This window comes from Petaurus breviceps, unplaced genomic scaffold (genome assembly GCF_028583685.1).
Source record: "Petaurus breviceps papuanus isolate PSGF00001 unplaced genomic scaffold, PetGlider_PUasm1.0 90466, whole genome shotgun sequence".
Lineage (NCBI taxonomy): Eukaryota > Metazoa > Chordata > Mammalia > Diprotodontia > Petauridae > Petaurus > Petaurus breviceps.
The window spans coordinates 1-27,679 of NW_027187260.1; the positions used below are offsets into that span (position 1 = coordinate 1).

Sequence of the window (27,679 nt, forward strand, 5' to 3'; positions counted from 1 at the left end):
CTGGTGCTGTTATTCTGGGTGTTAATAGGCTGTTTGTTTGGAGGGTGTCAGTTCAGGACGATTGGTTTTGTTTATCGTTGCAATTTTTGTTGTCGTCTATAGACAGATGAATCGGCAAACGACAAAGGAAATGAAACAGATGGACGCCTCCCTCCCAGAGCTGCCGTAAGTCACCACTTTTACTAGTAGTAATAGTAGTAGTCGTAGTAGGATTTGTCATTTGCTGCATTGCTCAGATTAATGTGGTCCCGGCACATGGGAATGCTCTGGGCCCTCGCTGAGCACACAAGAATACATCATTATGGAACAGACGCTGCCTGGTTCTCTGATAAAGCAAGTTTCTAAGTTAATGCTCATCAGCAATCAGTCCCCATTTCTTACAGATGCTTTGTAGCCCAGAGAAGATAATGTGTTTTCCTGGGATATTCCAGAATGGTCACGTTGGTGTTTTTTTTTTTTCTCCTCTCCCATACCTCTGTGCTCATTTGTCTTTTCTGCAGAGTTAAGACATGTAACCTTCTGGTTTGGGGAAGGAGAATCACAGAGCTCTATAGTTTTGTTCTCCTTAACTAGGATTTACTGAGTCCATACTATGTGTGGAGCCCTGTGCTTCCTAGGTCATAGGGTTAGGGTTAGCCTTAGAGCTGGATGGCACTGTAGCAGTCATCTGGTCCAAATCCCTCATTTTAGAGCTGAAGAAACTGATGTCCATACAAGCTCCGTGACTTGCCCCAGAGATAGCTAGATGGTCCAGTGGATAGAGTGCTTGGGCCTGGAGTCAGGAAGACGTGAGTTCAAATCCGGCCTCAGACATTTACTAGCTATGTGACTCTGGGCAACTTACTTAACCTTTGCCCAGAAGGCAGTTAGATGGCTCAGTAGATAGGGTGCTGGGCCTGGAATCAGGAAGACCTGAGTTCAAATACTTACTAGCTGTGTCATCCTGGGCCCTTAATCCACTGGAGAGGGAAATGGCAAATCACTCAGTATCTTTGCCAAGAAAAGCCTCTGGACAGATGGTTCATGAAGAGCTGGACACAACTGACAACAGCAACTTGCCCCAGGTCACCCAGGTAGCAAGTAACACCAAACATGGGTAGGACTCATTGGAGAAATGACTTTGAAGCTGTTGGGTTCTCAGGGACACACCTGTCAAGGAGGGCAGAAAGGGAAGGTGAGGGAGACAAATTATGAGTGTCAGCTCCCTACTCCTTAGCCCAGGAGCTGGAGCCCTAGAAGGGCCATACTTGGGGCCAGTGTTGGAATGGGAAGAGCTGGGGGCAGAGCTTTAAACTTTCTCACAGTCTGGTTTAAACCTTTGCACAGTTGGAAGTGTTCTGAAGTCAGTGCTGGGAGTAAATAGGCAGGTAAGTGATTCCGTGAATCAGGAAGACCTGAATTCAAATGTGGCCATAGATACTTACTAGCTGTGTGAAACTGGGCAAGTCACTTAACCTCTGTTTGCCTCAGTTTCCTCAACTGTAACACGAATATGATAACAAGCTTCCACTTGGCAGGACCAAATGAGATAATATTTGTAAAGTGGTTAGTGCAGTGCCTGGCATATAGTGGTGCTTATTCACTCTTCATAATACAGGGATGGGGAGTTGGCCTGGGATAGGGTGCTGAGGTCTGGGATAGGTGTAGCCATGGAACCAAAGTCCCAACTCCTTTTTGCCGACAGATGTATGTGCCCAGGATCCTGAGCAGCTTGGCCTCCGAGAGGACTTCCTTGTCCCCACAGGATCAGCAGACATATGGCGCCGTCCAGAACATCAGTGGGACCCTCCCTGGACAGCACTCTCCAAAGTCTTCAGCCTTTGTTCCTTCCTTGGATGACTGAAATAAACCTAACCCAGGATGAGCATGAATGGGGTGCAATCCTCCATTCGGCTCGGGGGAGAAGGAGAAGCTAGACAGACGCAGCTTGGTTCCAAGCACCTCAGCTTTCTCCTTCTTTTCTTGTGGCCCATGTTAAGCTCCACTTTCCTGGGACAGGACAAGCCAAATGGCTCACAAAGTCAGGAGCCTATCTGAGAGGGTGGTTAAGGCTCCTGGCCCAAACTGCTCAGTGAACATCTACTAGATGGCCAGTAGGAGGGGCAACCCCAGCTTTCTGGATTTCCCAATAGCCCCTTTTGAAAGGTTTTCCCCTCCAGCTCTGTTCCCTGGCAATGCTGCCTCGACGGTGCCAGCATATATAGTTCGTCTGCAGTGATGTACTTTAAGGGTTCGTGTTAGCATTGTGGCCCTGGACAAACAATCCAGGGGACTGGAGTAGGTTCTGGGAATGAGAGACTGGGACCAGACCAGCCTGGAGCAGGAAGGTGTCTCCCTCCTGAACCCTTGCACTAACATATATATCCAAATACCATATTCTAGTTGTATGCAAAGAGCCTTCAGAGGCAAAGGTTGCTGGGTAGGTTTCCAGGTAAGAAGAAGACTACTCTTAGTCCAGTCTTCCTCTGCACCATTGTTCTCCCAACTGCCAGGGAGTCCCAGTTTATTCTGTACGGGGCTCGGTCCCTGCCCTAGTGCACATGGTGACGAATGGGAAGGTGGTTTCAAAGCCCATCTCTTGATGAGTTCTTGGGTTGCATGCCAACGCCATCCACAACACCGTCGCTCCCTGCCTACAGCTGCTTTATTGCTTGTGTTGGGCTTTCCTGTTGTTGCCTCATGATGTCAGTGACACTGCCAACCAGGTCACCCAGGGCTTGTGTCATAATGGCACAAGATTGAAGACGATGGTCCCTAAATAAAGCATGGAACAGAGTGCACAAGTGGCCAGGCCAGGTGAGGTTCTCTTTCCGACTTGATTCTCCCCCTGTCCCTTTCCTCCTCTCCCTGCCCTGTGACTGTTTGGAGTGCAAGACCCACTTCTCCCAACATACTCTTCCATCTTTGGCAGCTGTCCTGGTCCTATCATCCTGCCTGTCTCACCAGCTAGGTAGCAGTTTGACTCAGTGTTACTGGAATGAGTGCCTACTCTGGTGTGAGAGGACTTCAGCTTGAACCCAGTCTGTCATTAACTACCTGTGTGACCTTGAGCAAAGTCACTCTCTGGGCCTCAGTTTCCATATCTGTAAAAAAGGATTTGGAACAAGATAACATCTAGGACCCCTTCCAGTTCTAACTCTCTAAATTTCACGACTGCTTAGGTGAATGAAGGGCATCTTGCATCTTTTCCCACCCCTGGTCGCCCTGACAACCTTCCATCCTCCATCCCCTGCTTGCATCAGAGGCCTTTCTTGGTCTCCAAATGAATCTTGCCCCTTGCCACTACACAAGTCCATCCAGTGTTGGGTTAGGCCTTGGTTCCAGGCTCACCTTTGGCCTCTGTCATCTGACATTGCTCCAGGGGCTATTAAACCCTGGGCTTGTCTCTGCTACCAGGCCAGATCTGTGCTTTCCCTCAGGCCAAAGGGAAAGATCTTCCTGGGCTTTTATGACTATGTGGCTAATTAAGTGAGGAATCCATCCACCAATCAATATTTATTAAGAGCCTATTGGGTAGGGGCGGCCAGGTAGCACAGTGAGTAAGAGCACTGGCCCTAGAGTCGAGATGACCTGGGATCGAATCTGGGCTCAGGCACTTAGCACCCACCCAGTAACCCAGTTACTGGCCATGTAACCTTGAGCAAGTTACTTAACCCCAGTTGCTTTAAAAAAAAAAAGCCTATTGGGTGCTAGGGATACAAAGTCCAAAAGGAAACAACTGTTTTTAGTATTTTGCTCCTAGCTTCTTTCTGTGGGTCTCTTGGTGCAAGAGCCCTCATTTAAGAATGCCAGCCATGGCTGGAAGCTGCTTCTCCAACAACACCCCCCACCCACCCAACCCCCACTACTCTTGAGCGAAAGTACCGATGACAGGAAGTCGGCTGCTTTTTCACTTTCTTTTTAGAAGGGGCTCTGGCCCTGCTTTGGGAATCCAGGTGGACAGTGTTACTATCTTGGAAAAGCCAAGAAGAGATGGCCAGTGATTTTCCAGCCCTGGGCTTCTCTTTCCCAGTCTAGGAGTGCTGGTCAGGCAAGGGCTACTACTGTCAACATCCTGTGATGGTCTCCTCCCTTGTAGCTAGGATTGGCCAAAGAAGGGAAAGGACATGGTGTTGAGCTGTCAGACACAGCATCATCTGAACCTGCCAGTAGCAGGTGTGTGGGGTCTAGAGACCCTAACCCCAAATAATTGATCACTCGGAGAACTCTCAAAGTGAAGGTAGAAAGTTTTATTAGAATCTCATGAGAAGCGGGCGGTCCAGTCACTGGAAAATATCCAGGGAGAGGAGACCAAGGTACAGAAGCAGAAACTGGGTTAAATAAGCAAGGGTTGCCCGCCCCTCCCAAACATTAACCTAATTATTACTAATGAGGCTCTAATTTTGTTAGATAATACACATAATACATGAGGTCCACTATGCAAGTGCAGTAACAATCTCAGAATACTGAACCCCCTTCAGTCTAACCTAGATGTGTCCTTATCTGGGCCTGAGTGTCCCAAGGCCGCTGTCTGCTTTCTGATTGGTCAAATACACCTGCTGCTGCCAGCTCCTTTTATCTAAATTATTTTATTTTTAGTATTATCTGGGAGTTCTCTGAAGACTGGGAACTCGAACTTCTTCCCAAGGCTACTGTCTGGTACTTTTTTTTTTTTTATCAGTAGTCTTGTTTCAGCAATTCTTGCAGATCTATAGGAACTTAACCCTTTGCTACCTCTCAACTACCATTCCTTTCCCCAAACTAAAAACACCTCTAATTTGGTCTCAATAGTTAATCCAATCAATTGTATTAATAGTCAATAGCTCTTACATTACCTTGAAATACACAATGACTTATATATATATATATATATATATATATATATATATATAGGGAAACAATACTGAATTACAAAATACAAGGAAGTAATAAGAATGTATATATGATATTCAGAATGGGGAAACTTCACTGCAAATCATTCCACACACAGGGAAGGTAGCAGACAGAATCAGAAGACCTGGTTTTGAATCCTGGCTCTGACTTTTGCTAGATGTGTGACCTTAGGCAAGTCATTTAGCCTAGTTTTGGGCTTCAGTCACCTCATCTATAAAAGGAAAAGGTTAGACTCTGTGGCCTCCAACATCTCTTACAGCTCTAAATTGATGAATTGTGATCCTGTCAGGGCTGACAGGCTCCTCCAAGAGGGTGGAGTTGAGACTTGGGCAAGAAGGCATTCTTCCCACTGCCCTGCAGGTGGTGCCAGTGGAATATTTAAAGGTGTAAGGGACTTGAGACATCTAGTCCTGTGGTCTCCAAACTTGACTGGGATGATACAACTCTATTAGTAAAATATTTTTGAGCATATGCCCCCATTATGTTTATACAGTTATTTACACATTACAAAAAGCATGAATAATTATGTATATTGTGAAACTTACACAAAAACCTATAAAGAGGAGATGCAAATAATATGTGGTCCAAGAGTCAATGGGGAGTCACTAGTGTGTCACAGCTGTGATTTAGGAAAGTCATACTGGCAGGTGTATGGGGATGGATTTGAGAGAGGAAAACTCTTGCAGAAGTTCAGGTAGGAGGTGAAGAAGGCTAGAACTGTAGTGGTAGTAGTATGAGGGGGAAAAGGGGATAGAGGTGGGAGATTTGGTGGAAGCAGAGATGACTTGATTTGGCAACTGTCTAGAGAGGAGTGGTGAGGGAGAATGAGTACCTATGAAGATTTGGGGGACTGAAAAGGGTTTGGAAGGCAGTGGGGTTAAGAAGAAAAATCATGTACTGAACTTCATGATATGACTCATACCCTGAGTTCCTCTCTTGTCCCTAAAAGCAAAAAGGAAGGAGGTCCTTATAGTTGCCTGCCCTATAGGGGAGAGCCCACCCTTCAAGAGGGTGCCCATTATAGGTATTAGTTGATCTGGGAGGGTCAGGTTGTGCTCAGAGCAAAGAGCTGTGGTTGTTCATTTTGGAGACAAATCCCAAGACTGCTTGAGGATGGTGGAATATGGCATCTCCCTACTCTCCTATAAGTTGGTCAATCACAGGCATCTCACTGTGACCCCCTACTCTGAAGACCAATGATTTAGCCCAGCCCCCTCACTTTACAGATGAGAGAATGGAAGCTCAGATGAGTTGTGATTTTCCCAGGGTCACACAGTTTCTAAGTAATAGAGCTGGTATTCAAACTTAGGGCTTTCCCTATTCCACACATGCACACAGCCCTGTCAGCATTCCAGCAGGCCTGCCTCCCTACATTAGAGAAGAAGGAGTTGACTCCTTGGTGGCCAGGGTCAAGAATGTCTGCTAGCCTGGCAGCAGAAGGGCTGAAGAATGTCTCTGCTGATTTCTTTTAACTCTCATTGCTGTTTGGCTCCCAGAGGTCAAAATCATCTTTGAACTATGTACCTTTCTTTCTCTTGCATCACCCAGAGTGACAGCACTAATACGTGTGCACCTGGGGAGATAAGCAGAAGGAAGACCCACAAGATTCTTGGGCAGAAAATTCGGTCTGTCCTCATACTTCATTCACACCGTTTTCCTCTCCCTCTCCCCCTCTCTCCCTTCCTCCCTCCTGGTAACCCAGAGGCTGTGGCAGATGGGAGTCTATGGCCAGATGCCTTCTTCCTCCCCCACCCCTTGGCTCCCCTTCCTTTGCTTCCTGATGGAGGAAGAATGGGGTGAACCTGAGGACAGTAACCTGGCCCCACCCCTCAGCAGCAGGCCTGACAGCTGCTATCAACAGTTCTGTAAATCAATCCCTCTTGTGGGGCCAAGATTAGCCCCTAAGGGTTGGGGACAGCCACTCAAGTTGCTTGCCTCTAGTCTGTTGGAAGCAGGCAAAGAACATAATCTAGCTGGATTTCAGAATCCTTAAGATCCCTCCCACTTTTGTGATCCTAGTGAGAAACTAGAGGTTCAGGTCAAATGACTTGGGGGGGGGGGGAGGGGTCACACAGGTAATGATAGAACCTGCCCCTCCTCTCAGCTCCCCCCACCTAGGGACTATAGGGCTCAGACCAATGGTTTTGGGGAATGAGTCAGCCAAGTGGGTGATGGGAAGATGGGAATGGGGCATCATTTTACGGGACCATTGAGGATGGGAGTCAGGTTTCTCAGCTTGAAATGAGGGCAAACAAAAAAGGAGCCAGACCCAAGTATTGGAGCCTCTGAGACCTGTCTCTCTTGGCCATGTCTCTTTGTATGAAGATGAGGTGACCGGATGAGATCTAGAACTAGATCCTATGAATCAGAGGGTTTGGTGGGGTCCTAGGCAATGAAGGAAGTTCGGAAAGCAATATCTTGCTTCAGGATTGGAATGAACTTTCCCACATGTTCAGCCCATCATATATACCTCCTTTTCTCCAACCATCCTCCTCTCCCCACCCCCAAGTCCCCCTACGTCCAAAACTCAACAGCTCTTATGAAGCAAAAAAATTTATTATCAAAAGCCATTTTTCTTTTCACAGGCCCATCCAGCCCAAACCTACCACCTCAAGACCCAAAAAAAGCATTGAGACTTGTAGGGAACATGGAATTTGTGTACTGCGCTGCACCCAATATACACAGAGGGTAGAGACTGTGATTTATTCATGGTGGGATGTCCAGGATGAGCAAAGCCCCTCTACCAATGTAGAGCTGCACCATCTGCAGCCTACAGAGGGAAGGGAAGCAGAATCACTCATTTACAAGTAAACAAGCAACCAATAAAAGCTCCGATGGCAAGGGGTAAGGGAACCAGTACCACACCTTCAAATAAAGACCCCAGCACCCTAGAAACCAATTCTGGGTAGCTGGAACACAGATGTTTTACAAGATTTGGTACAGGCCAGAAGGATGAGACTGAATTTCCCCAGCCTACTGGACCAACCTTAGGATTCAAGGCAAGAAGAGCTGGCATACTCCCCTTCCATCATTGTCTCCAAGAGACTGGTTGTAGATTTACATCAGAACTATGATTTGGGACAAGGGGCATTGAGGAGCAGCCTGGGGTAGCCATCTAGGAGATGATGGGGGTGGGGAGAGAGGTGGGGAGAGTGGAACCAGTTGGGGAGGGGAGGGAAGTATCTCATTCTGAAATTCACTTCCCCTTTATTGTCCCCACGAACTTTTGGATGTCTTCTGCAAGCAGCAGAGGCTCCTCAAAGGCAGCAAAATGACCCCCTTGGGCCATATGAGTATAGGAGCAGAGATAGGGGAATTTTTTCCGAGCCCAACTTTCTGGGCAGTGCACCAGCTCATAAGGAAAGGCAGACAGACCAGCAGGCACAAATACCTTCATCCTACAAAACAAGAGATGTCATCTGAGGGGGGCAGGGAGGTAGATCACATGGCTTTACCCCCATCCCTGTCCCCCAAGGAGGGTCTGAATCATTCTTAGGAAAACAGTTCGTTAACTCCTGGGGCTCGCTGGGGTGAGTCAAGGAAAATTCAGGTAAATACAAGATTTTAGCCACTTTTCCCTAGCACTAACTAGGTAAGTGTTCTCTCTAGTCCAGTAAGTACCATACGAGAGAGGATAGTCTGGGCAGGCACAGAGAGGATGGTAAGGATTAGGATGATGGAGAGATTCAGTCCCAAATCCTGCAAGAAGGAAGAAACATCCCCACCCATCCAATTTTCCTTAGGCCCTAAGACTCACTTTGAATGCTTTTGTACACCTATGCCTTGGCCCATATTCTCCTTGTAGAATCGCTGCGAGGGGATGATGCTGCGGGTCACCCAGTAGATCATGATATTGGTCAGCAGATCATCCAAAGTAAATTTCCTGTACAGAGCAAAGAAAAAGTCCCAGATAGGATCAGGCCTTAGAGAGACATCAGGATTCAGGGTCTCTTTCAGGGTTTGGAGTATCAAGTGCAGGGAAGAGAGTGTAAGTAAACATAAGTAAATACAAAGTAAATATAAGCAAATACAAAATATTCACCAATACAGTTATGCGGGCAGGCAGGCCACTAACAACTGGGGAGGTTGGAATAGTCCTGGTATAGGAAGTGGCCCCTGAACTGAACCCCAAAGGAAGTCGGGGACTCTACAAGGCTGTCAGCCAATGAGCATTTATTAACTACTGTGTGCCAAGCACTGGAGAGAGAAAGATTGGCAAAAGCCAGTCCCTGCCCTCAAGGAGCTCACAGTCTAAGGGGGTAGACAATATGTAAACAACTATGTGCAAACAAAATATAATAGGATAGAGTGGAGATGATCACCAGAAGGAAAACATTAGCATTCAAAGAGAATGAAGAAAAGCTTCCTGTAGAAGGTGGGATTTTAGTTGGGACTTGAAGGAAACCAGGAGATGGGAAATGAGGAAAAAGCCAGTGAAAATGCCCAGCATCTGGAGACAGAATGTCTTGTGTGAGGAAGAGCAAAGAGGCCCGTGTCACTGGATCTCAGCATACATGGGTGTGTGTAAGGTGTAAGAAGTCTAGAAAGGTAAGAGCGGACCAGGTTGTGAAGGGCATTGAATGCCAAACAGAGGATTTTATACATGATCCTGGAGGGGATACGAAGCTGCTGGGGGTTACTGACTAGGGGAGTAACATGGTTAGTGTTTTAGGGAAGTTCATTTGAAAAACTGACTTGATGGCTGAGTGAACAATGGACTGGAGAAGGGAGTAGTGAAGCAGGGAGATCCACCAGCAGGCTATTGTAACAGTCCAGGCATAAGTTCATAAGAACCTGCATCAGGGTGGTGGCAATGTTAGAGGAGAGAAGGGGACATATATGAGAGATGTTTCAAAAGTAAAATAGATAGGACTTAGCAAGAGATTGAATATGGGGTGGGGGGGTGAGGGCATAAGGAGTCCAGGATGACACCTCAGTTGTGATTCTGGGTGACTGAGAGAGTGGTGGTGCCAGTAATAGAAAAGTTCATTATGAGGTGAGGTTTTTGGGGTAAAGGTAGTGAATTCCATTTTGGACACACTGAGTTTAAAAAGTCTATGGGACATCCAGTTTGAGATGTCTAATGGGTAATTTAAAATGACAGTCGAGGTTAGGGCCAGATAAGTAGCTCTGAGAATCATTAGCATAGAGAAAATGGAAAACATGGAAGCTGATGAGATCACCAGTGAAGTAACAAAGAAAAAATAAAAGAGGGTCCAGGACAGAGTCCTGGGGCCACCCACCTTTAGTAAGCTTGACCTGAAGGAAGATCCACCAAAGGAGGCTTGAGAAGGAAGTCAGACAGGCAGGACGAGAATCAGGATAGAGTAGTATCACATAAGCCTAGAGAGAGGATGTATCAAGGAGAAAAGGGTGATAGGTTAAGTATTAAGAGGCCACAAAGAGGTCAGGAAGAATGAAGATTGAAGAAAGGCCATTCAATTTGGCAATGGAGAGATCCCTGGTGATTCTGGAGGAGGGCAGTTTTGGTTGAATGATGAGATTGGAAGCCAGACTGTACAAAGTCAGGAAGAAAACAAGAGGAAAGGAAGTAGAGGCATTGATTATGGGAAGAAGAGACATGGGATACTAGCTAGTGAGAATGGATTTATCAAGTGAGGGCTTTTTGAGGGTGGGGAAGACATGGACATGCTTGAAGGAAGCTTCCAGAAAGCAAGGAGACATTAAGCATAAATGAGAGATTGGAGAGGATGGAGGAGATGGGATGGAATGAGATCACTTGTACAAGTGAGGGGTTTGCCTTGATAAGAAGTAAGACCATGTCTTCATGTGAGACAAGGGTGAAGGAGGAGATAGTAACAGAAGTCTATGGGTGATGTGAAATGATGGAGGAAGGGAAGAAGAGGGAAGGGAAAGGAAAAAAATTTTTATTAAATACCTATTATATGCCAGGCACTGTGCTAGGTACAGTATTATTTCATTTGATCCTCACAACCTGGCAGGTAGGTATTATTATTATCATTTGATCTCAGGTCTAGGCCCCATGCTCCATCCACTGTGCCACCTAGTGAACCCTTTGGAGAATGGTCTCCATTTTTTTCAATGAAAAACGAAGCAAAGTGAGAGCTAGATGGTGGGGGGGAAGGGGGAAGAGGAAAGAACCACAGGAAGGCTTGAGGAGGGATGAAAAGATTTGGCAAGAGGTGTAGTGAGTAGGACAGTGAATTAATTAGGCAAGTGTGAAAGGATAGCCTTGTAGCGGTGAGGGTCCAGTTGAGGTACATAACATAAATCTGTAGTGAACCCAATCATTGTTTTGTGATTTTTTTTTTTAGTAGTGAAGACAGCAGATGGTGAGAATGATTCAAGGCTGAGGTTAGAGAAGACAAGATTATCAATATGAAAAGAGGGCAAGAGACTCAAGAGAAAAGGACAATGTAGAGTTTAATTGCTTCACCAAAGTTTCAAGATGGTGAGGGGGTAACAGCCTGGGAAAGAACTGAGGAAGTGAAGGACTGGAGGTCACAGCAAGGAGAAGAACAGGTTTGAGGGTGCAAGGCAGAGGGAGAAATAGAATGACAATCAAGGGAATTTCAGAGTTTATGAACTTGGAAATGGTACATTTGTTGGGAGATGGCAAGATTAAAGGTATTAATCTTTAATTTATTAATTAATTTAATTAACAAAGGTATCTTTGTGGCCGAGGTGGGGTACAGGAATAGGTCATGTGATATGAGTAAGTTGAGGAACTGAGAGTTGAAGGTGTGTGACAGAATATAAATATGTGTGTTGAAGTCCCCTAGTATGAAGGCAAGAGTTGGGGAGGACAGAAACTCACTGAACTCATTAAGGAAAGAAGGAGAGTGTGCTGGAGGTTAGTACACAATAGCTACCAGAATTTTGATTGTGAAGTAGATATGGGTTGAGTGAACCTCAAAGGAGAGGTGACTAAATGATGGCGAGAGAGGGAGAACGTGGCATTGGAGAGCAAGGACCATTCAAACTCCCCTCCTGCAACCAGTGAGTCAGGAGGAAATGGGTAAAAATACAGCCAAAGCTGGAAAGGCAGCAATGTGGGAAGAGGGCTACCCCCTGAACAGCCTCGGGGATGCCTTTCCAATACAACTTTCCACCCAGCCTTAGGGAAAATCAGTCGGGGCAACAACCATGTATTATTCACTGATCCTGACAGCCTGCATGCTTGAAACCTGAGAGGAGGGCTAAGCTCCATGTCAGTCATCAATAAGGTACATACAAGCGAAAAATGGTCCCTAGTGGGAAATGCCAGGGTGGGCACACATGCTCAGCCCGTGATGAGAACCTTCTCTCCCTCCAGCTACTACCCCCAGCCAACACCCAGCCACGCATGAGCTCATGTGCTGCCTGACCATGAGGATCCAGGAGCCTCAGCCATTGGTGGAGCAATGACTCTATCTTCAGTTCAATTCAAAATACTCATTTAAAGTGCCTGCAGTACGCACAGAGGTTCTAGGCAATGAGGAAGACAAAGTTTACACAAGATACATGACTAAGACTCATGTCAATATTAAACATTTAAACAAGCTAACTAGAGAATAAGGTCTGGAGTTGGAGTTAATGGAACATGACTGAGCTTGTCAAGTATGGGAGTCCCTGCTATTTGGAGACTTGCCTTCTTGGAAACAGAAATGGACAATGACTTCCACGTATTCTTGCCTGCTCATCCACCCGGACTGAGATCCCACCCACAAGAGAGACCAGCCAAATTTCCACTCTGTCTCTTTGTTGAATGAAGGAATCATAGGTTCATAGATTTAGAGCCGGAAGGGACTTCAGAGATCATCAATTCCACCTCTGTCGTTTGACAGATGGGGAAACTGAGGCACTTAAATTACTTGCCCAGGGTCACCAAGGCTCATAGGAATCTGAGGTGGGATTTGAACCTAAGTCTTCCTGTCTCCAAGTCAAGCAATCTATCAGCTATGCCTTGCTGCCCCTTTCCCTCTACTTTAAATGTACAGCCTTCCTTCCCCCACAGGGCCCTGGACACATTGCCCACTGCCTACTGTGACTATCCTACTCCTAGATCCATCACAATGTGTTTTGGGAAAAAAATATTAACTCTGCATCTCAGCTTCTACATGCATAAAAAAGGGGATAATTTCTAAAGGCCCTTTCCTACCTCAAAGGGTTAGGATTTGTGAGTATGGCCAAAACAGAGAACTCACTTCCAGCCCTTCAGAGCTAAGCAGCTAGAGATAAAGATAAATATGACGTGTGAAGAAGTGGAGGCAAGATTTCTGCTTGTCTATGTTTCTCCAATTCTGGAATGGCTGGGGCCTAAATTGGAACTCACTTCTCCAGGCCTCCATCCTCCAGGTAAAGGTACTCTGGATTGGTCCATGTGGAGAACTTCTCCAGGATGTAGGCAGCCAATCCCACGGGGCAGTTATTCAGTGCACAGCCTAGTATGAGGGAAAAAAAGTTAGGCTCCCTTTGGCAAGTCAATTCACTCATATGGGCCTCAATTTCGTTAAGAGAGAAATAATGGAAATAATAATTTCTGCCTTGTCTGCCTGATGAAGTTAGAATGGAACTTTTAAGTCATCTAGTCCAGCTCCCCACGCAATTCAAGCAAAACAGTCATCCAACCTCTCTGTTTGCATTCTTCCCGTGATGGGGAGCTCATAACCTCATTAGGGAGCTTAAGAATATCTTTCTTATACTTGGCAGAAATCTGTCTTCCTGTAACTTCCACTCATTGGTCTGAGTTTTCCATTCTGGGGCATGGATTTTAGAAATTTAATCCTTCTTCTATATGACATCCCTTTACACAGGGTTACAAGACTGAGAGCCAGAAATGTCCTGAGGGGTCATCTAGTTCAACTCTTTCATTTTATAATGACCTCCTTTTCCTGGACCTTTGAACATGCACCGAACACTCTCCCTCTCCACCTCCATCCCTCAGTGATCCTTACTTCAGTGACCTTACCTTCAAGGCTCACCCAAGTGCTATCTCCTACATGATACCTATCCTGATTCTCCTGCATTTTAGCAAATTCTCTCCCCACCTCCCCCCACAAAAGTTTGCTTCATTTACTTTGCAAGTATTTTGTATGCACTTTTCTGTGTACAAGTTGTTTTCCCCCAGAAGAATACAAGCTCCCTGAGGGCAGAGTCTACTTTCTTTTCTATTTTTTGTACCCTAGAACTGTATGTGGCATATCCTCAGGGCCTGTACAGTATGTTGTACTTAGTAAATGCTTAGCAAACTGAATTGGATTGAATTAGATGAAGTCTCAGAACCGAGTAGGAAGGCTGAGGCCAGCCTAAGGACTATGTTCCTTTAAAGGTTGGGTTGGTTTTTTGTTTGTTTGTTTTGCTATCTGCTAATCCTGGGCCTCTGGAAAAATCCCCTCCATGAGCAGGGCAGTGGGGTAACTTTTTTTTTTAAACTTTTTTTCAGAATTTATTTTTAGTTTTCAACATTCATTCCCACAAGATTTTGAGTTCCAAATTTTCTCCCCATCTCTCCCTTACCCTCCACCCCAAGATAGCAAGCCTACTGATTACCCCTTCCCCCAGTCTGCCCTCTCTTATATCCATCCCTATGCCCCCCTTACCCCATCTTGTAGGGCAGGATGGATTTCTATATCCCATTGCCTGTATATCTTATTTCCTGGTTGCATGTTTAACTTCTCAATAACACCAAAAGTCAAAGGTTAGAAAGAGCATTCCCTGTCTCCAGAACAAATCACTTATGTTTCCTACTGCTGGGCACCTAGGTTCGTCCTTAACTCTTCTCTTTGCCCATAATGTATCAACTGGTTGCTAGATCTTTTTGATCCTAGCTTGTATTTCTTGTGCCCATCCTCATCTACTATGGTCAAGTGGTTTTCTGCTTCAATTGTTTCTTTTTTTTTTTTTAGTAATATGCTCTATTAATTTACAATTTCAATTGACCACTCAAAAACACATGATAAATTTCAGGCTGAGGAAAATGCCTGGAAATTGACTTGCAATCCTTATTCACAATTATATTACAGAAAAGTTGCATCATTAATGAGTAAAGGTAATAACATAACATATTAATTCAGATGCAAGCTATGTGATACATATGGGTCCTCAAGGCAAGATTCTTGCCAACAGAATTAGATACTTCACTGGTTAATGAGCTGATTCTATATATGTATTTTTTTTTACAATTTTGAAATGCTTTATTAACTTCTGATTTACATCATTCATTTCCGCCAGATTTTGAGTTACAAATTTTCTCCCTGTTTTTCCCCTTCCCACCGCCCCAAAATAGCAGTCCCACAGGATATCCCCTCCTCCAATCTGCTCTCTCCCATATTTTCTCCCATACCCGTTTCGACTTTTCCAGTAGATCTCCATGCCCCAGTACCTGGATATCTTATTTCCCAATTACATGTAAAATAGTATTAATAACAGTATATGTATATATATATTTAAACATTTGCTTTTAAAACTTTGAATTCCAGAATCATTCCCTTCTTCCCTTGTCACCCACCCTTACTGGGAAGATAAGCAGTTCAGTATAGGTTGTACATGTGTGGCTAATGCAAAACAATAACACAGCAGATATATTGTAAAAGACTGACTATATTTCCCTCCCTTCTATCCCACCTCGCACTTGGGGAAACTTCTTACTTACCTACAGTATCAGGTTTGGTGGACTGGATGTGCATGTAGCCAGATTCTCTAAATATTGAATGGAGGATTTTCTTGGCAGGGTACAACAGCTCCAAATCCCTCTTGCGGAAGCCAAAAAGCCATGGGAACCACCGTCCCAGCAGAAGAGAGCCAAAGATGTACAAGTTTGAAGAATCCAAGAAGCACATATTTATATGGATACCTTTCACCTGTCTAGGAATCCAGAGAAAGGGGCTTTAGGTCAGGTCAGCTGGCCATGAAGGAGGAAGTGGGGGCCAGAAAGGGAAGGCAAAGAGAATGGAGAGAAATAAGGCTGAAGGACAAAGTCCAGGAGAAAGGAAAAAGGTGGGGTCATGGAGCACAGGGAGAAAGAGGATCCAGACACTACATTCAACTTCTGGCCATTCTAGGATCAATGTCTATTGGGCTTCACTCCAATTCCTTTAGAAGGCCACTGAGTTAGAGGGATGCTGGGATTACAGGTCATGCTACCCAGGGTGTATCCCAAATTTCAGTAGCCAGAGCACTCTACCCACTCTGGTCCCTAGTTATCTCCCTTTCCCTCTCCTCAACTCTGTCATGGGACTTGGCTTAGGTCACACATCATTGGTTTGGATCTCAGTTCACCCCTTTTTAGAATAGGGACAACCTATGTCTCTGATGAGCAACAGTGGCTGCATATGGAGGATGAGAAAGGAGTCAGGAAGACCTGGGCCAAAATCCTACCCCCAAAAAACTCGGTCTTCTTGCTAAAAGGCCCTTGGCACTAAATGGCAACAGGCATTTATAGATGCCATTGCCCTCATCTGAAAGCACTACTGGGCACCAGGGAGTTCACATACTGTGGCAGGGGGAGATTGGGAGCAAGAGCCAAAATCTATATCTGGTACCAGCCAGGACCAGGGTACCTGTAATGGGGTGGAAACTGGGGTAAAACAGCCACACTAGAACCCTTCAGGGGAGGAGGACGCTTCTGTTGCTATGAATGGCCCTGTCCCTGCAGATAAGACCAGCCTCTTCACCATAACCACAAGAGCACCGCACTCACGAGGGCGCCATCTGGGCTATGTTGGTGCAGATCAGAGACCCCCAGTCACCACCCTGGACAAAGAATTCTTGGAAGCCCAGGCGGCTCATCAGCTTACAGTAGATCTGAGCAGCAGCCACAGTGTTGAAGCCTGGAAAAGGGTGGGGTGGACAGAAGTGGAAAAGTCATGCTTTGAGCCTAGACATTTGCTGGTTCCTCAGTCCCACAAGCCAGTCATCAGGCCCTTTGTTATCCCCTGATTAGCAGGACCAGGGGGTCCAAGAGTGGAGCTCTATACCAATGGAGAGAACTCTCACCCACTCCCACCACCCAAGGGACCTCAGGATTCTGACTCCCTCACCCCTGCAATCTACACTTGGGAGAAAGAAAGTTTGGCAGCCTGGTACTTTGAAGCCTACGTCTCCCTCTCCTTTCCAGAAGCCAAGCACCACTTGAGAATGTCAGGAGTGAGGAGAGAACAGATCACTCTCTCCCTCAGTTTACCCTCACCAGCCAACTACACCTATCACTGCCACCTCTTCTGTCCACAAAGCCTTTCTGCAACTCTATGATGCTGGTGGTAGTGGTAAGAATGTAGGCTGGGGGGAGGTTCTGGGGTTCTGCAGGAACAGGGTGGAGGCAGAACCATTATAGGCAGGCAGGGAACTGATTGATATTAGGAAGAACAATGTCTGCCTAGTCCTCAGGGCCTTCTAACATACTGACAAAGATGGAAATCCCCCCAAAATATGAGTGGCCAGAGAAAGAGAGATGAAGGAAGCCTGAGGGGAAACAGGAATATATGTTTCTAGCATCTAGAATAGTGCCTTAAATATAGCAGTCACTTAAAAATTATTTAATTTTAATAATAATAACTGAATTTAATTCAATAAGTTGAATTAAATGTGAATGAATTCGTGTGTGTATAAATATATGTGTGTATTGTGCACATAATGGCAAGAGTACAGATGTAGGCCTCTGTATGGGCATGTACCCATGAAAAGCCCTTGGACACTCAAGTCTACAGGAGAATATCTTAATCACAAATGGCTTTAAGTCTGTTAATATAGAATTGTCTAGGGGTAGCTAGGTGGCACAGTGGATAGAACACTGGCCTATAGTCAGGAAGACCTGAGTTCAAATCTGGCCTCAGAAACTTACTAGTTGTGTTACCCTGGGCAAGTCATTTAACCCTGACTGTCATCTTCCATGCCACCGCCCCCCCCCCCAAATAGAATAGTCTGATTCAATTTTCTGCCCTCCCTTGCTGCTCACTAGTCCCTCTAAAGGGGAAGTATAAGAATGTGAGCTTTGAGAGTCTAACCCTGTTCTTTGGGATCCTCCCTCCCCGCAGTCAGTGCTTCTCAACCTTCACACAATATCTCTTATCCCTTCCCCCTTCCACCTTATTCCTTGATTACACTATTCCTGTTTCTTCAAAACTCGCTCTTTCCACTCTCTCTTTGTGGTCCTTCCTCTCCCAGTAGCATCTTCTGGTTCTAAAGACTTACGTAAGCCCTATCCTAGATCCCCTGGGAAGAGTACATTTATGTGAGAATTTAGTCCAGACTGGATACTGAATGGGGATGTTGCTCATGGATGGGGCTTGCTACCAAGGCCTACAGACAAGCATTCATACCTTGTTTGTGAGGTGCTTCAGAGAAGCCATAGCCAGGAATAGAAGGGCAGATGACTTCAAAGACCTGGTTATAATTCAAGCCATGGCTCTCAGGGTCAGTCAGGAGGGGTATGATCTTGTAAAATTCATAGAAGGAGCCAGGCCAACCATGAATCATTAACAACGGTTTTACTTTGTGGCCTGCTGGTGGTTTTGTGGGCTTCACATGAATAAAGTGGATGTCAATCCCTGGAAGGAAACACAGCAAGGTCAGGTCCAAGGTCAAACAAGTTTACTTGAGTAAGGGCCTGAGCTGTACATGACAGCCCCTCACAACCCACACCATGCTCTCAGGAAGCTAAGCATCTTGGTCACACTGCTTTTATCATTTAGTGCCCTATATTTTTTTCTCACAGGTTCACATGTTCTCATCTTGTCTCCTCAGTGGGTTTTTAAATTCTCTTAAGGACAGGGGCTTTATTCTATTTCTATATCTTTCTAGTATCCACCATAGTGCTGGGCACATGACTCTATAAACATTTATTGAATAATGAATGTTAGTCCAAGTGAAGGAGACCAGGAATACATGGATGTGGGGTGTGAGGTGAGGCAGTTCCTGGCAGTAGGGAAGGCCAGAGGGTAGATTACTGGAGATGGGGAGGTGGTTCCCTTCATTTATATCCACAAAAATAAACTGAAGAGGACCAATATTTTTCTCCACTTTCAAAAATTATGTTAGGACAGGGAATCTTCAGAGACAGGATGGCAGAGAAGTCAGGTTACCCTAGGAATCAGGTCACATGTATGCAGGAACAGATGGACCCCCAGGTGCTATGGAACAAATAGTAACATGGGCCTCCAAGGGAGCCCTGTAAAGGATCATTTCTAGGAAACCTCAGCCCTTTTTTTTTAAACAATTTCTCGGGTTAGGGTGTAAGAAAAAGCTTTCCAACAAGAGGATTGTCATTTAACACTGGAATAATGAAAGGAGAAGGCCACAAATCTCACACTTTAAGATAGCGGACTTGTTCAAGGGAGGGGGACAGATAAAATGCCCTCTTCAAGTTATCCTGAAGATTTTATAAATCTCCAGGTCCAAGAGATCCTTCAGTTTAAAAGCATGGAAGCATAGCGAGGGAACACATCCTGACTCTACCACAAAACTACTCCACAAAAGGTGGAGCAGTGTATTTTGGAAAAGTACCTTCAATCTTAGTTTTGAAATGAGGGTATTTGTTGAGAATCTCCACCTGCTTCTTCCAATCGAACTGGTTCCTCCAATAGGAAACCACTTTCTTTAGGTAATTAGAGTTGAACCCATAATGGAAGCGGGTGTCCTCCAGGGGTGGTGTGAATCGAGTCAAATCAATCCTCTGGTATAAGTCCTGGGAGGGAGAAGAAGCAGGAACATAAAATGACAGAGGGCTAGGACACTGCTGAAAAGCCCTATTCTCTGGACACATAACACAAATATTTAAAAAACAAATCAGGTAGTTGTTTCTTTGTCTCTAAAAGTAAAAAGGATTGACTATGTGACCTCAGAGGGCTCTTCCAGATCTAAGTTTCTGTGTGTGCAATGTTATAGTTCAATAGTGACAGAACAAAGTTAAAGCAAGAACATATATTGTTGAGCATAAACTCACAATATGATACCGAATTAGGAAAACAGTATTTTTATAGTATTTTTAAATGTTTTATTTATGCCCTTTCTTCCCTTTTTCTGGCAAGCTTAACCACTAACTTACTTATCCTTTCCACTCTCACATTCAATAGAAGCCCTCTCTATGCCTTCTGCTTTCACTCCTGCAATGGAATCCTCAGTTGGAATGACCTTATTATCTCTATGAAGATGATTCTCACATCTATTTATCCAGTCCTAACCTCTTTCTTGTCCTCCAGTTTTGCATCTTCAGCTGCCTAGTGGACATCTCAAATTGTATGTCCTATGTCCTATAGACATCTTTAAAAAATTATTACAATGAATGAAAATTCATCTTCTCTCCCTCCAATTTTCCCCAGCTATTGAAAAAGAGAAAGAAAACCTTTGTAACAAATATGTACAAAGAAAAAAAATTCTGCATTGTCCATGTCATAAAAAAAGAGGTTTCAATCTTCAAAAAGGTCCATCGTCTCTTTGTTAGGAGGTAGAGAGCAGATTTCATCACTACTCCCATAGAATGGTTGTTAATCATTGTGTTGATCAGAGTTTCCCTGATCCTTCTTTATAAAGAAAAAGGCCATCAGAGAGAAGTGTGCTTAGCACCAAGGCTCTTGACTTGATACAGTCTGCCTCTACTCCCCTGCCCCTCTTCTCTTTCAATCAACTAGAGCCTAATCACAAGTCTTATTCCTTTCATTCTTTCCTTTTAAACCTCTCTTCACAATCTACCCTCCATGGTTAGTTTGCTTTGCTTAAGATTAAATCCTCCCCTGACTCAAGGGCAGGCTGAGAAGTGACGGCGCGGCTCAAAGTGGCAGGCCGGGAGGAGGCCTGTTCAACGAGGGGGGCAAGTCATCCCACCAACCACAAGGGCCACTACCAGGCCTATCACCAAAGGGCTGGGACTGGAAAGAACAAGGTAAGAAGCAAATGCAGGGCCCTTGTCCCGGACAGCAAATACTCCTGGCACTACCACTCCATAGCCCAGAAATTTAAAAAGCCCCTATCAGGACCTCCAAGGACCAGGATGGCAGAGTGAACCCCGGCTGCTCCAACCCTCCCCCCTGAAAACATAGTAATTATTGCCCCAGGGCAAAACCCTAAACAGTAAAGGCTTGGGAACCCTAGAGAAAAGGCATGGTTAGGGCCCTGCCTCAAAATGGGCAGAAAGCAGACTACAAAGACTCTGGAGTCCTACTATCCTCAGAGGGAGGAACCAAACTCAGAGAGAGACAATGTTGACTCCATACCCACAGCTGAAACATCAACAGGGAACACGTCCCAAGCACAGAAAGCTCTCCTAGATGAGCTCAAAAGGAACTTTGAAAACCAAATGAGAGAGATAAAAGAAAAAATGAATCATTCTTTTAAAATCAAAACTGAAGTAGTAGAAAAACATTATAATGAAGAAAACAGCTCCTTAAAAAGAAAAGTGTGTGATATGGAAAAGGAGCTCCAAAAACTAACCGACGAAAATAATTTGCTAAAAACTAGAATCAACCAAATTGAAGCAAATAACTCTATGAGGAACCAAGAATTAGTCAAACAAAACAACAAGAATGAAAAATTAGAAAAAGAGGTAAAATATCTCAATGGAAAAATAACAGACCTGGAAAACAGATCCAGGAGAGATAATCTGAGAATCATAGGCCTACCAGAAAATCATGATGAAAAAATGAGCCTGGACAGCATTCTCCAAGAGCTCATTAAGGAAAACTGCCCTGAGATACTAGAACCTGAGGGTAAAATAGAAATAGAGAGAATCCACCAGACACCTCCTGAAAGAGATCCCAAACTGAAAAGTCCTCGAAATGTTGTGGCCAAACTCAAGAACTATCAGGTAAAAAAAGAAAATACTTCAAGTGTCCAGAAAGAAACAATTCAAATATTGAGGAACCACAGTGAGGATCGCACAGGATTTGACAGCCTCTACACTGAAAGATTGGAGGCAGTGAAATACAATTTTCCGCAAGGCAAAAGAGCTCGGGTTACAACCAAGGATCACCTACCCAGCGAGACTGAGCATATTCTTCCAGGCAAAGAGACAGTCATTCAATGATATAACAGATTTTCAGACCTTCCTGATGAAAAAGCCAGAGCTCAATGGAAAATTGAACCTCCAATTACAAGATGCAAGAGTGACATAGAAAGGTAAACAAGGAAAGCATACACACACACACACACACACACACACACACACCCTGTTATTTAATAAGAGCAAACTGTTTATAGACAAGTAGAGGGTATGAGTATAAATTACACAAAATGACAATTTAAAAAAAATCTTATTAAGGGCTACAAAGGGACTACAATGGAAGAAGAGAAATGAAGTGGAAAAGGGTAAATTATGCCACACAAAGAGGCATAAAAACAATATAGCAGAGGAAAAGAAGGAAGGGAGATGAGTATTATATGAGCTTTTCCTTCACTGGTTCTGGTGCAAGGAGGGAATAACACAACCAGTTAAGTATAGGACTCTATGGAGAAAAGATACAAAACGTATCATAATAGAGGGAAAGAGGGGAGGGAGAGGAGCTTTGCATGAGATTTGTTCCTGTCACTCTTGGTGTGAAGAAGAAATAACATACTTCATTAAGTATAAAAATATCCTACAGGCAGTAGGAGGGGGAAAGGGGCATGAAAGGGGGGGAGTGGTTAGTAGGGAGTGAAGAAGTAAAGGGGAAGGGGAGGAAAAGGGAGGGGTATTGATAAGGCAATACTGAGGGAGGTGGTGGTCAAAGGGAAAACTATTAAGGAGGGGAAGCGAGAAGGGGGGGAAATATGAGCATTAACAGGGGAGGGAATAGGATGGAGGGAAAGAAACAGATAATAATCATAACTGTGAATGTTAATGTAATGAACTCTCCCATAAAATGGAAGCAGATAGCAGAATGGATTAAAAACCATAATACTACAATATGTTGTTTACAAGAAACACATCTGAAACAGAGGGATACACACAGGGTAAAGGTAAAATGCTGGAGTAAAATATATCATGCCTCAGTTAAAGTAAAAAAAGCTAGGGTAGCAATCCTTATCTCAGATAAAGCAAAAGCAAAAATTGATCTAATTAAAAGAGATAAGGAAGGAAACTATATTTTGATAAAAGGCACTATTGAGAATGAAGCAATATCATTACTTAACATATATACACCAAGTGGTATAGCATCCAAATTCCTAGAGGAGAAGGTAAGGGAATTAGAGGAAGAAACAGATAGCAAAACTATACTAGTGGGAGACCTTAATCTACCCCTTTCTGAACGTGATAAATCCAACCTCAAAATAAACAAGAAAGAAGTTAAGGAGGTGAACAGAATTTTGGAAAGGGTAGATATGATAGATCTCTGGAGAAAACTGAATGGGGATAAAAAGGAATATGCCTTCTTCTCAGCGGTACTTGGCACATACACAAAAATTGACCATGTACTAGAATGTAAAAACCTCACAATTCAATGCAGAAAGGCAGAAATGATAAATGCATCACTCTCAGATCATGATGCAATAAAAATCATATGCAATAAAGGGCCATGGAAAGACAGACTAAAAACTAACTGGAAGCTAAACAATTTAATCCTAAAGAATGAGTGGGTCAAACAAGAAATCATGGAAACAATCAGTAACTTCATTCAAGAGAATGACAACAATGAGACAATATACCAAAATTTGTGGGATGCAGCAAAGGCAGTTCTTAGGGGAAGTTTTATATCCCTGAGTGCATACATGAATAAATTAGAGAAAAGAAAGGTCAATGAATTGGGCATGCAATTGAAAAAGCTAGAAAAAAAACAATTGAAAATCCCCAACTAAATACTAAATTAGAAATACTGAAAACCAAAGGGGAGATTAATAAAATTGAAATTAAGAAAACTATTGAATTAATAAATAAAACTAAGAGCTGGTTTTATGAAAAAACCAATAAAATTGATAGACCTTTAGTCAATATGATAAAAAAAGGAAGAAGAAAACCAAATTATGAGTATCAAAAATGAAAAGGGTGAACCTACCACCAATGAAGAGGAAATTAAAACAATAATTAGGAATTATTTTGCCTAGTTGTATGCACATAGATTTGACAATCTTAGTGAAATGGATGAATATTTCCAAAAATATCAGCTGCCCAAATTAACTGAAGAGGAAGTAAATTACTTAAATAACCCCATCTCAGAAAAAGAAATTGAACAAATCATCAGTGAATTCCCTAGGAAAAAATCTCCAGGGCCAGATGGAATTACTAGTGAATTCTATCAAACACTTAAAGAACAATTGATTCCAATACTCTACAAACTATTCGGGAAAATTAGTGAAGGAGGAGTCCTACCAAATTCTTTTTATGACACAAGTATGGCATTGATACCTAAATCAGGAAGAGATAAAACAGAGAAAGAAAATTATAGACCAATCTCCCTCATGAATATAGATGCACGAATTTTAAATAAAATATTAGCAAAAAGACTATAGCAACTTATCACAAGAATAATACACTTTGATCAGGTAGGATTTATTCCAGGAATGCAAGGATGGTTTAATATTAGGAAAACCATCAGTATAATTGATCATATCAACAATAAAACTAGCAAAAAATCACATGATTATCTCAATAGATGCAGAAAAGGCTTTTGACAAAATACAGCATCCATTCTTATTAAAAACTCTATAAAGTACACGAATAAATGGAGCCTTCCTTAAAATAATAGGTAGCATCTATTTAAAGCCATCAGCAAGTATTATATGTAATAGAAGCTAGAAGCATTTCCAATAAGATCAGGGGTGAAACAAGGATGTCCACTATCACCCCTCTTATTCAATCTAGTACTAGAAATGTTAGCAGTAGCAATTAGAGAAGAAAAAGAAATCAAAGGAATCAAATTAGGCAAAGAAGAGACCAAGCTATCACTCTTTGCAGATGATATGATGATATACTTAAAGAATGCTAGAGAATCACGTAAAAAACTACTTGAGACAATAAATAAATTTGGCAAAGTGGCAGGATATAAAATAACCCCACATAAATCCTTGGCATTCCTGTATATTTCTAATGAAATTCAACAGCAAGAGATAGAAAGAGAAATCCCATTTAAAGTTACTGTAGATGGTATAAAATATTTGGGCATCTACCTGCCAAAACAAACCCAAGACCTATATGAACACAACTACAAAATACTTTTCACACAAATAAAGTCAGATCTAACTAATTGGAAAGACACCAACTGCTCGTGGCTGGGTCGAGCTAATATAATAAAAATGATAATTTTACCTAAATTAAATTACATATTTAGTGCCATACCAATTAATCTACCAAAAAATTACTTTGTAGAGCTAGAAAAAAATAGTAACGAAATTCATTTGGAAGAACAAAAGGTCCAGAATATCAAGGGAAGTAATGAAAAGAAATGCTAGGGATGGTGGACTAGCTATACCAGATTTTAATCTGTACTATAAAGCATCAGTCCTCAAAACTACTTGGTACTGGCTGAAGACGAGAGTAGTGGATCAATGGGATAGATTGGGTATACGAGACTCAGCGGTCAATGACTATAGTAATCTACTGTTTGATAAACCCAAAGACTGGGGTTTTGGGGTAAGATCTCACTATATGACAAAAACTGCTGGGAAAACTGGAATACGGTGTGGCAGAAACTGGGCATAGACCATTATCTAACACCATATACCAAAATCAAGTCTAAATAGGTGCATGATCTAGGTATAAAGACTGATACTGTAAGCAATCTGGGAAAGCAAGGAATAGTTTACCTGTCAGATTTGTGGTGAGAGGAAGACTTTATGACCAAACAAGAATTATAGGGCATTATAAAATGCAAAATGGATAATTTTGATTACATTAAATTGAAAAGCTTCTGTACAAACAAAGCCAATGTAACCAGGATTAGGAGGGAAGTGGAAAATTAGGAAAGAATTTTTACAACCTATGTCACTGATAAAGGACTCCTTTCTAAAATATACAGAGAATTGAGTCAAATCTATAAGAATACAAGTCATTCCTCAATTGATAAATGGTCAAAGGATATGAACAGGCAGTTTTCAGAGGAAGAAATTAAAGATATTTATAAGCATATGAAAAAATGCTCTAAATCACTATTAATTAGAGAAATGCAAATCAAAACAACTCTGAGGTACCACATCTCACCAGTCAGATTGGCTAAGATGACAAAACAGGAAAATGACAAATGCTGGAGAGGATGTGGACAAATTGGAACACTAATGCATTGCTGGAGGAGTTGTGAACTTGATCCAACCATTCTGGAGAGCAATCTGGAATTATGCCCAAAGGGCTATAAATAATTTCATACCCTTTGACCCAGCAACACCTCTTCTAGGGTTGTATCCCAAAGAGATCACAGAAGTGGGAAAAAGACCCATATGTACAAAAATATTTATAGCAGCTCTTTTTGTGGTAGCAAAGAATTGGAAATTAAGGGGGTACCCATCAATTGGGGAATGGCTCAACAAGTTGTGGTATGTGCATGTTATGGAATACTATTGTGCTATAAGAAACGAGGAGCAGATGGACTTCATATTTACCTGGAGAGGCTTATATGAACTGATGCTGAGTGAGAAGAGTAGAGCCAGGAGGAATTTGTACACAATTACAGACACAACGTATGTGTGACGACCATCTTTGATAAAATGGACTCTTCTCAGCAATCTAGAGTCATAAATCAACCCCAAAAGACTCATGATGGAGAGAGATGTTTACATCCAGAGAAAGAACTGAGTTTGAACCCAGACTGAAGCAAACTACCTGCTCTTTTTCTTTTTCTTGTTTGGTTTTGTTTCCTCTTTCCCATTCTTCATTACATCTGATACAATCCGTCTTTAAAACCTGACTAATGCCTAATGTGAAAGTATTTGCAGATACTATACTTGATTGTATGCCGCCATGGGCGGGGGAGGGAGAGAGGGAGAGAAAATTTGAAACTCAAGGAATTGTGGTAATGAATCTTGTAAACTAAAAGTAAACAAATTAATAAAGACAAAAAAAATTTTTTTAAAAAGACTAAATCCTCCCTTCTCTTGAAGCCACCTCTCCCTTCTCCCCCATTTCCCTGAATTCCACTACGTTCTTCCCTCCTTTGACTAGTTCAGATGAAAGTGAGGTAGGTTCAAGTGTCACCCATTTTCCCTATCTCTTTCCCTCTGTAGAATCTTCTACTTATACAACCCAATAACGTAAGATAATTCCCCCTACCCTTGCTATCCTTTTACCTCTCAATGTATTCCTTTTCCTTTCCCTTCCCTTTCTTTTATTCTCTTAGATCATCAAAATATAAAAATAACAACTCACAGGCCCTCTGTCTTATTAGACTCCCTATATGATTCCTGATGATAAGATTCCAAGGAGTTACAATGTATCCTCTCCTCATACTGGAATGCAAACAGTTTATCTTTGTTCAGTATCATATGATGTTCACTCAGATTTACATTTTTATGTTTCTCTTAACTCTGTGTCTATATTTCAGACTTTCTATGCAACTTCAGGCCTTTCATCAGGATGCATAAAATCTTGTAGTTCATTAAAGATCCATTTTCTTCTTGTTAGGATTATACTCATTTTTGAACTTTTTGAAAGCAGGGACTGACTTTTGTCTTTATATCCCTTGCTCTTAGCACAGTAACTGGCATACAGTAGGTGTTTAATATTTGTTGACTGTCTAGATAAGTTATTTTTGGTTGTAAGCATATCTTCTGATTTCTGAAAGGTCACATTCCAAGTTTTCCATTCTTTATAATGGTGCCTGCTAAGTCCTATGTGATCCTGACTGTGACTCCTTGCTACTTGACTTTCTGGCCCTTGCAATATTGTTTTCTTTGACCTGGAAGTTCTAGATTTTAGCTATAACGCTCCTGGGAGTTTTCATTTTAGAATTTC

The 27,679-nt window shown here is 42.9% G+C and overlaps 1 protein-coding gene and 1 long non-coding RNA gene across 4 annotated transcripts in view; one reads left to right on the forward strand and one right to left on the reverse strand.

Annotated features, from left to right (window-relative positions):
• The first annotated feature begins 50 nt into the window (after positions 1–50).
• Positions 51–2,783, forward strand: LOC138141746 (uncharacterized). The gene is made up of 2 exons (XR_011163243.1): positions 51–165; positions 1,685–2,783. It is a non-coding gene; the product is annotated as an uncharacterized lncRNA (long non-coding RNA).
• Positions 2,784–7,409: 4,626 nt separating this feature from the next.
• EPHX1 (epoxide hydrolase 1) overlaps positions 7,410–27,679 on the reverse strand; it is a 63,299-nt gene continuing 43,029 nt past the window's right edge. For all 3 annotated transcript variants that reach the window (XM_069062571.1, XM_069062570.1, XM_069062572.1), the window contains 7 exons: positions 19,336–19,516; positions 18,153–18,380; positions 16,535–16,664; positions 15,488–15,699; positions 13,169–13,277; positions 8,630–8,755; positions 7,410–8,270 (listed from right to left, as the gene is read on the reverse strand). In XM_069062571.1, the coding sequence (XP_068918672.1) occupies positions 8,069–8,270; positions 8,630–8,755; positions 13,169–13,277; positions 15,488–15,699; positions 16,535–16,664; positions 18,153–18,380; positions 19,336–19,516 (1,188 nt within the window). In that variant the 3' untranslated portion in view covers positions 7,410–8,068. The remainder of the gene's footprint in view (positions 8,271–8,629; positions 8,756–13,168; positions 13,278–15,487; positions 15,700–16,534; positions 16,665–18,152; positions 18,381–19,335; positions 19,517–27,679) is intronic.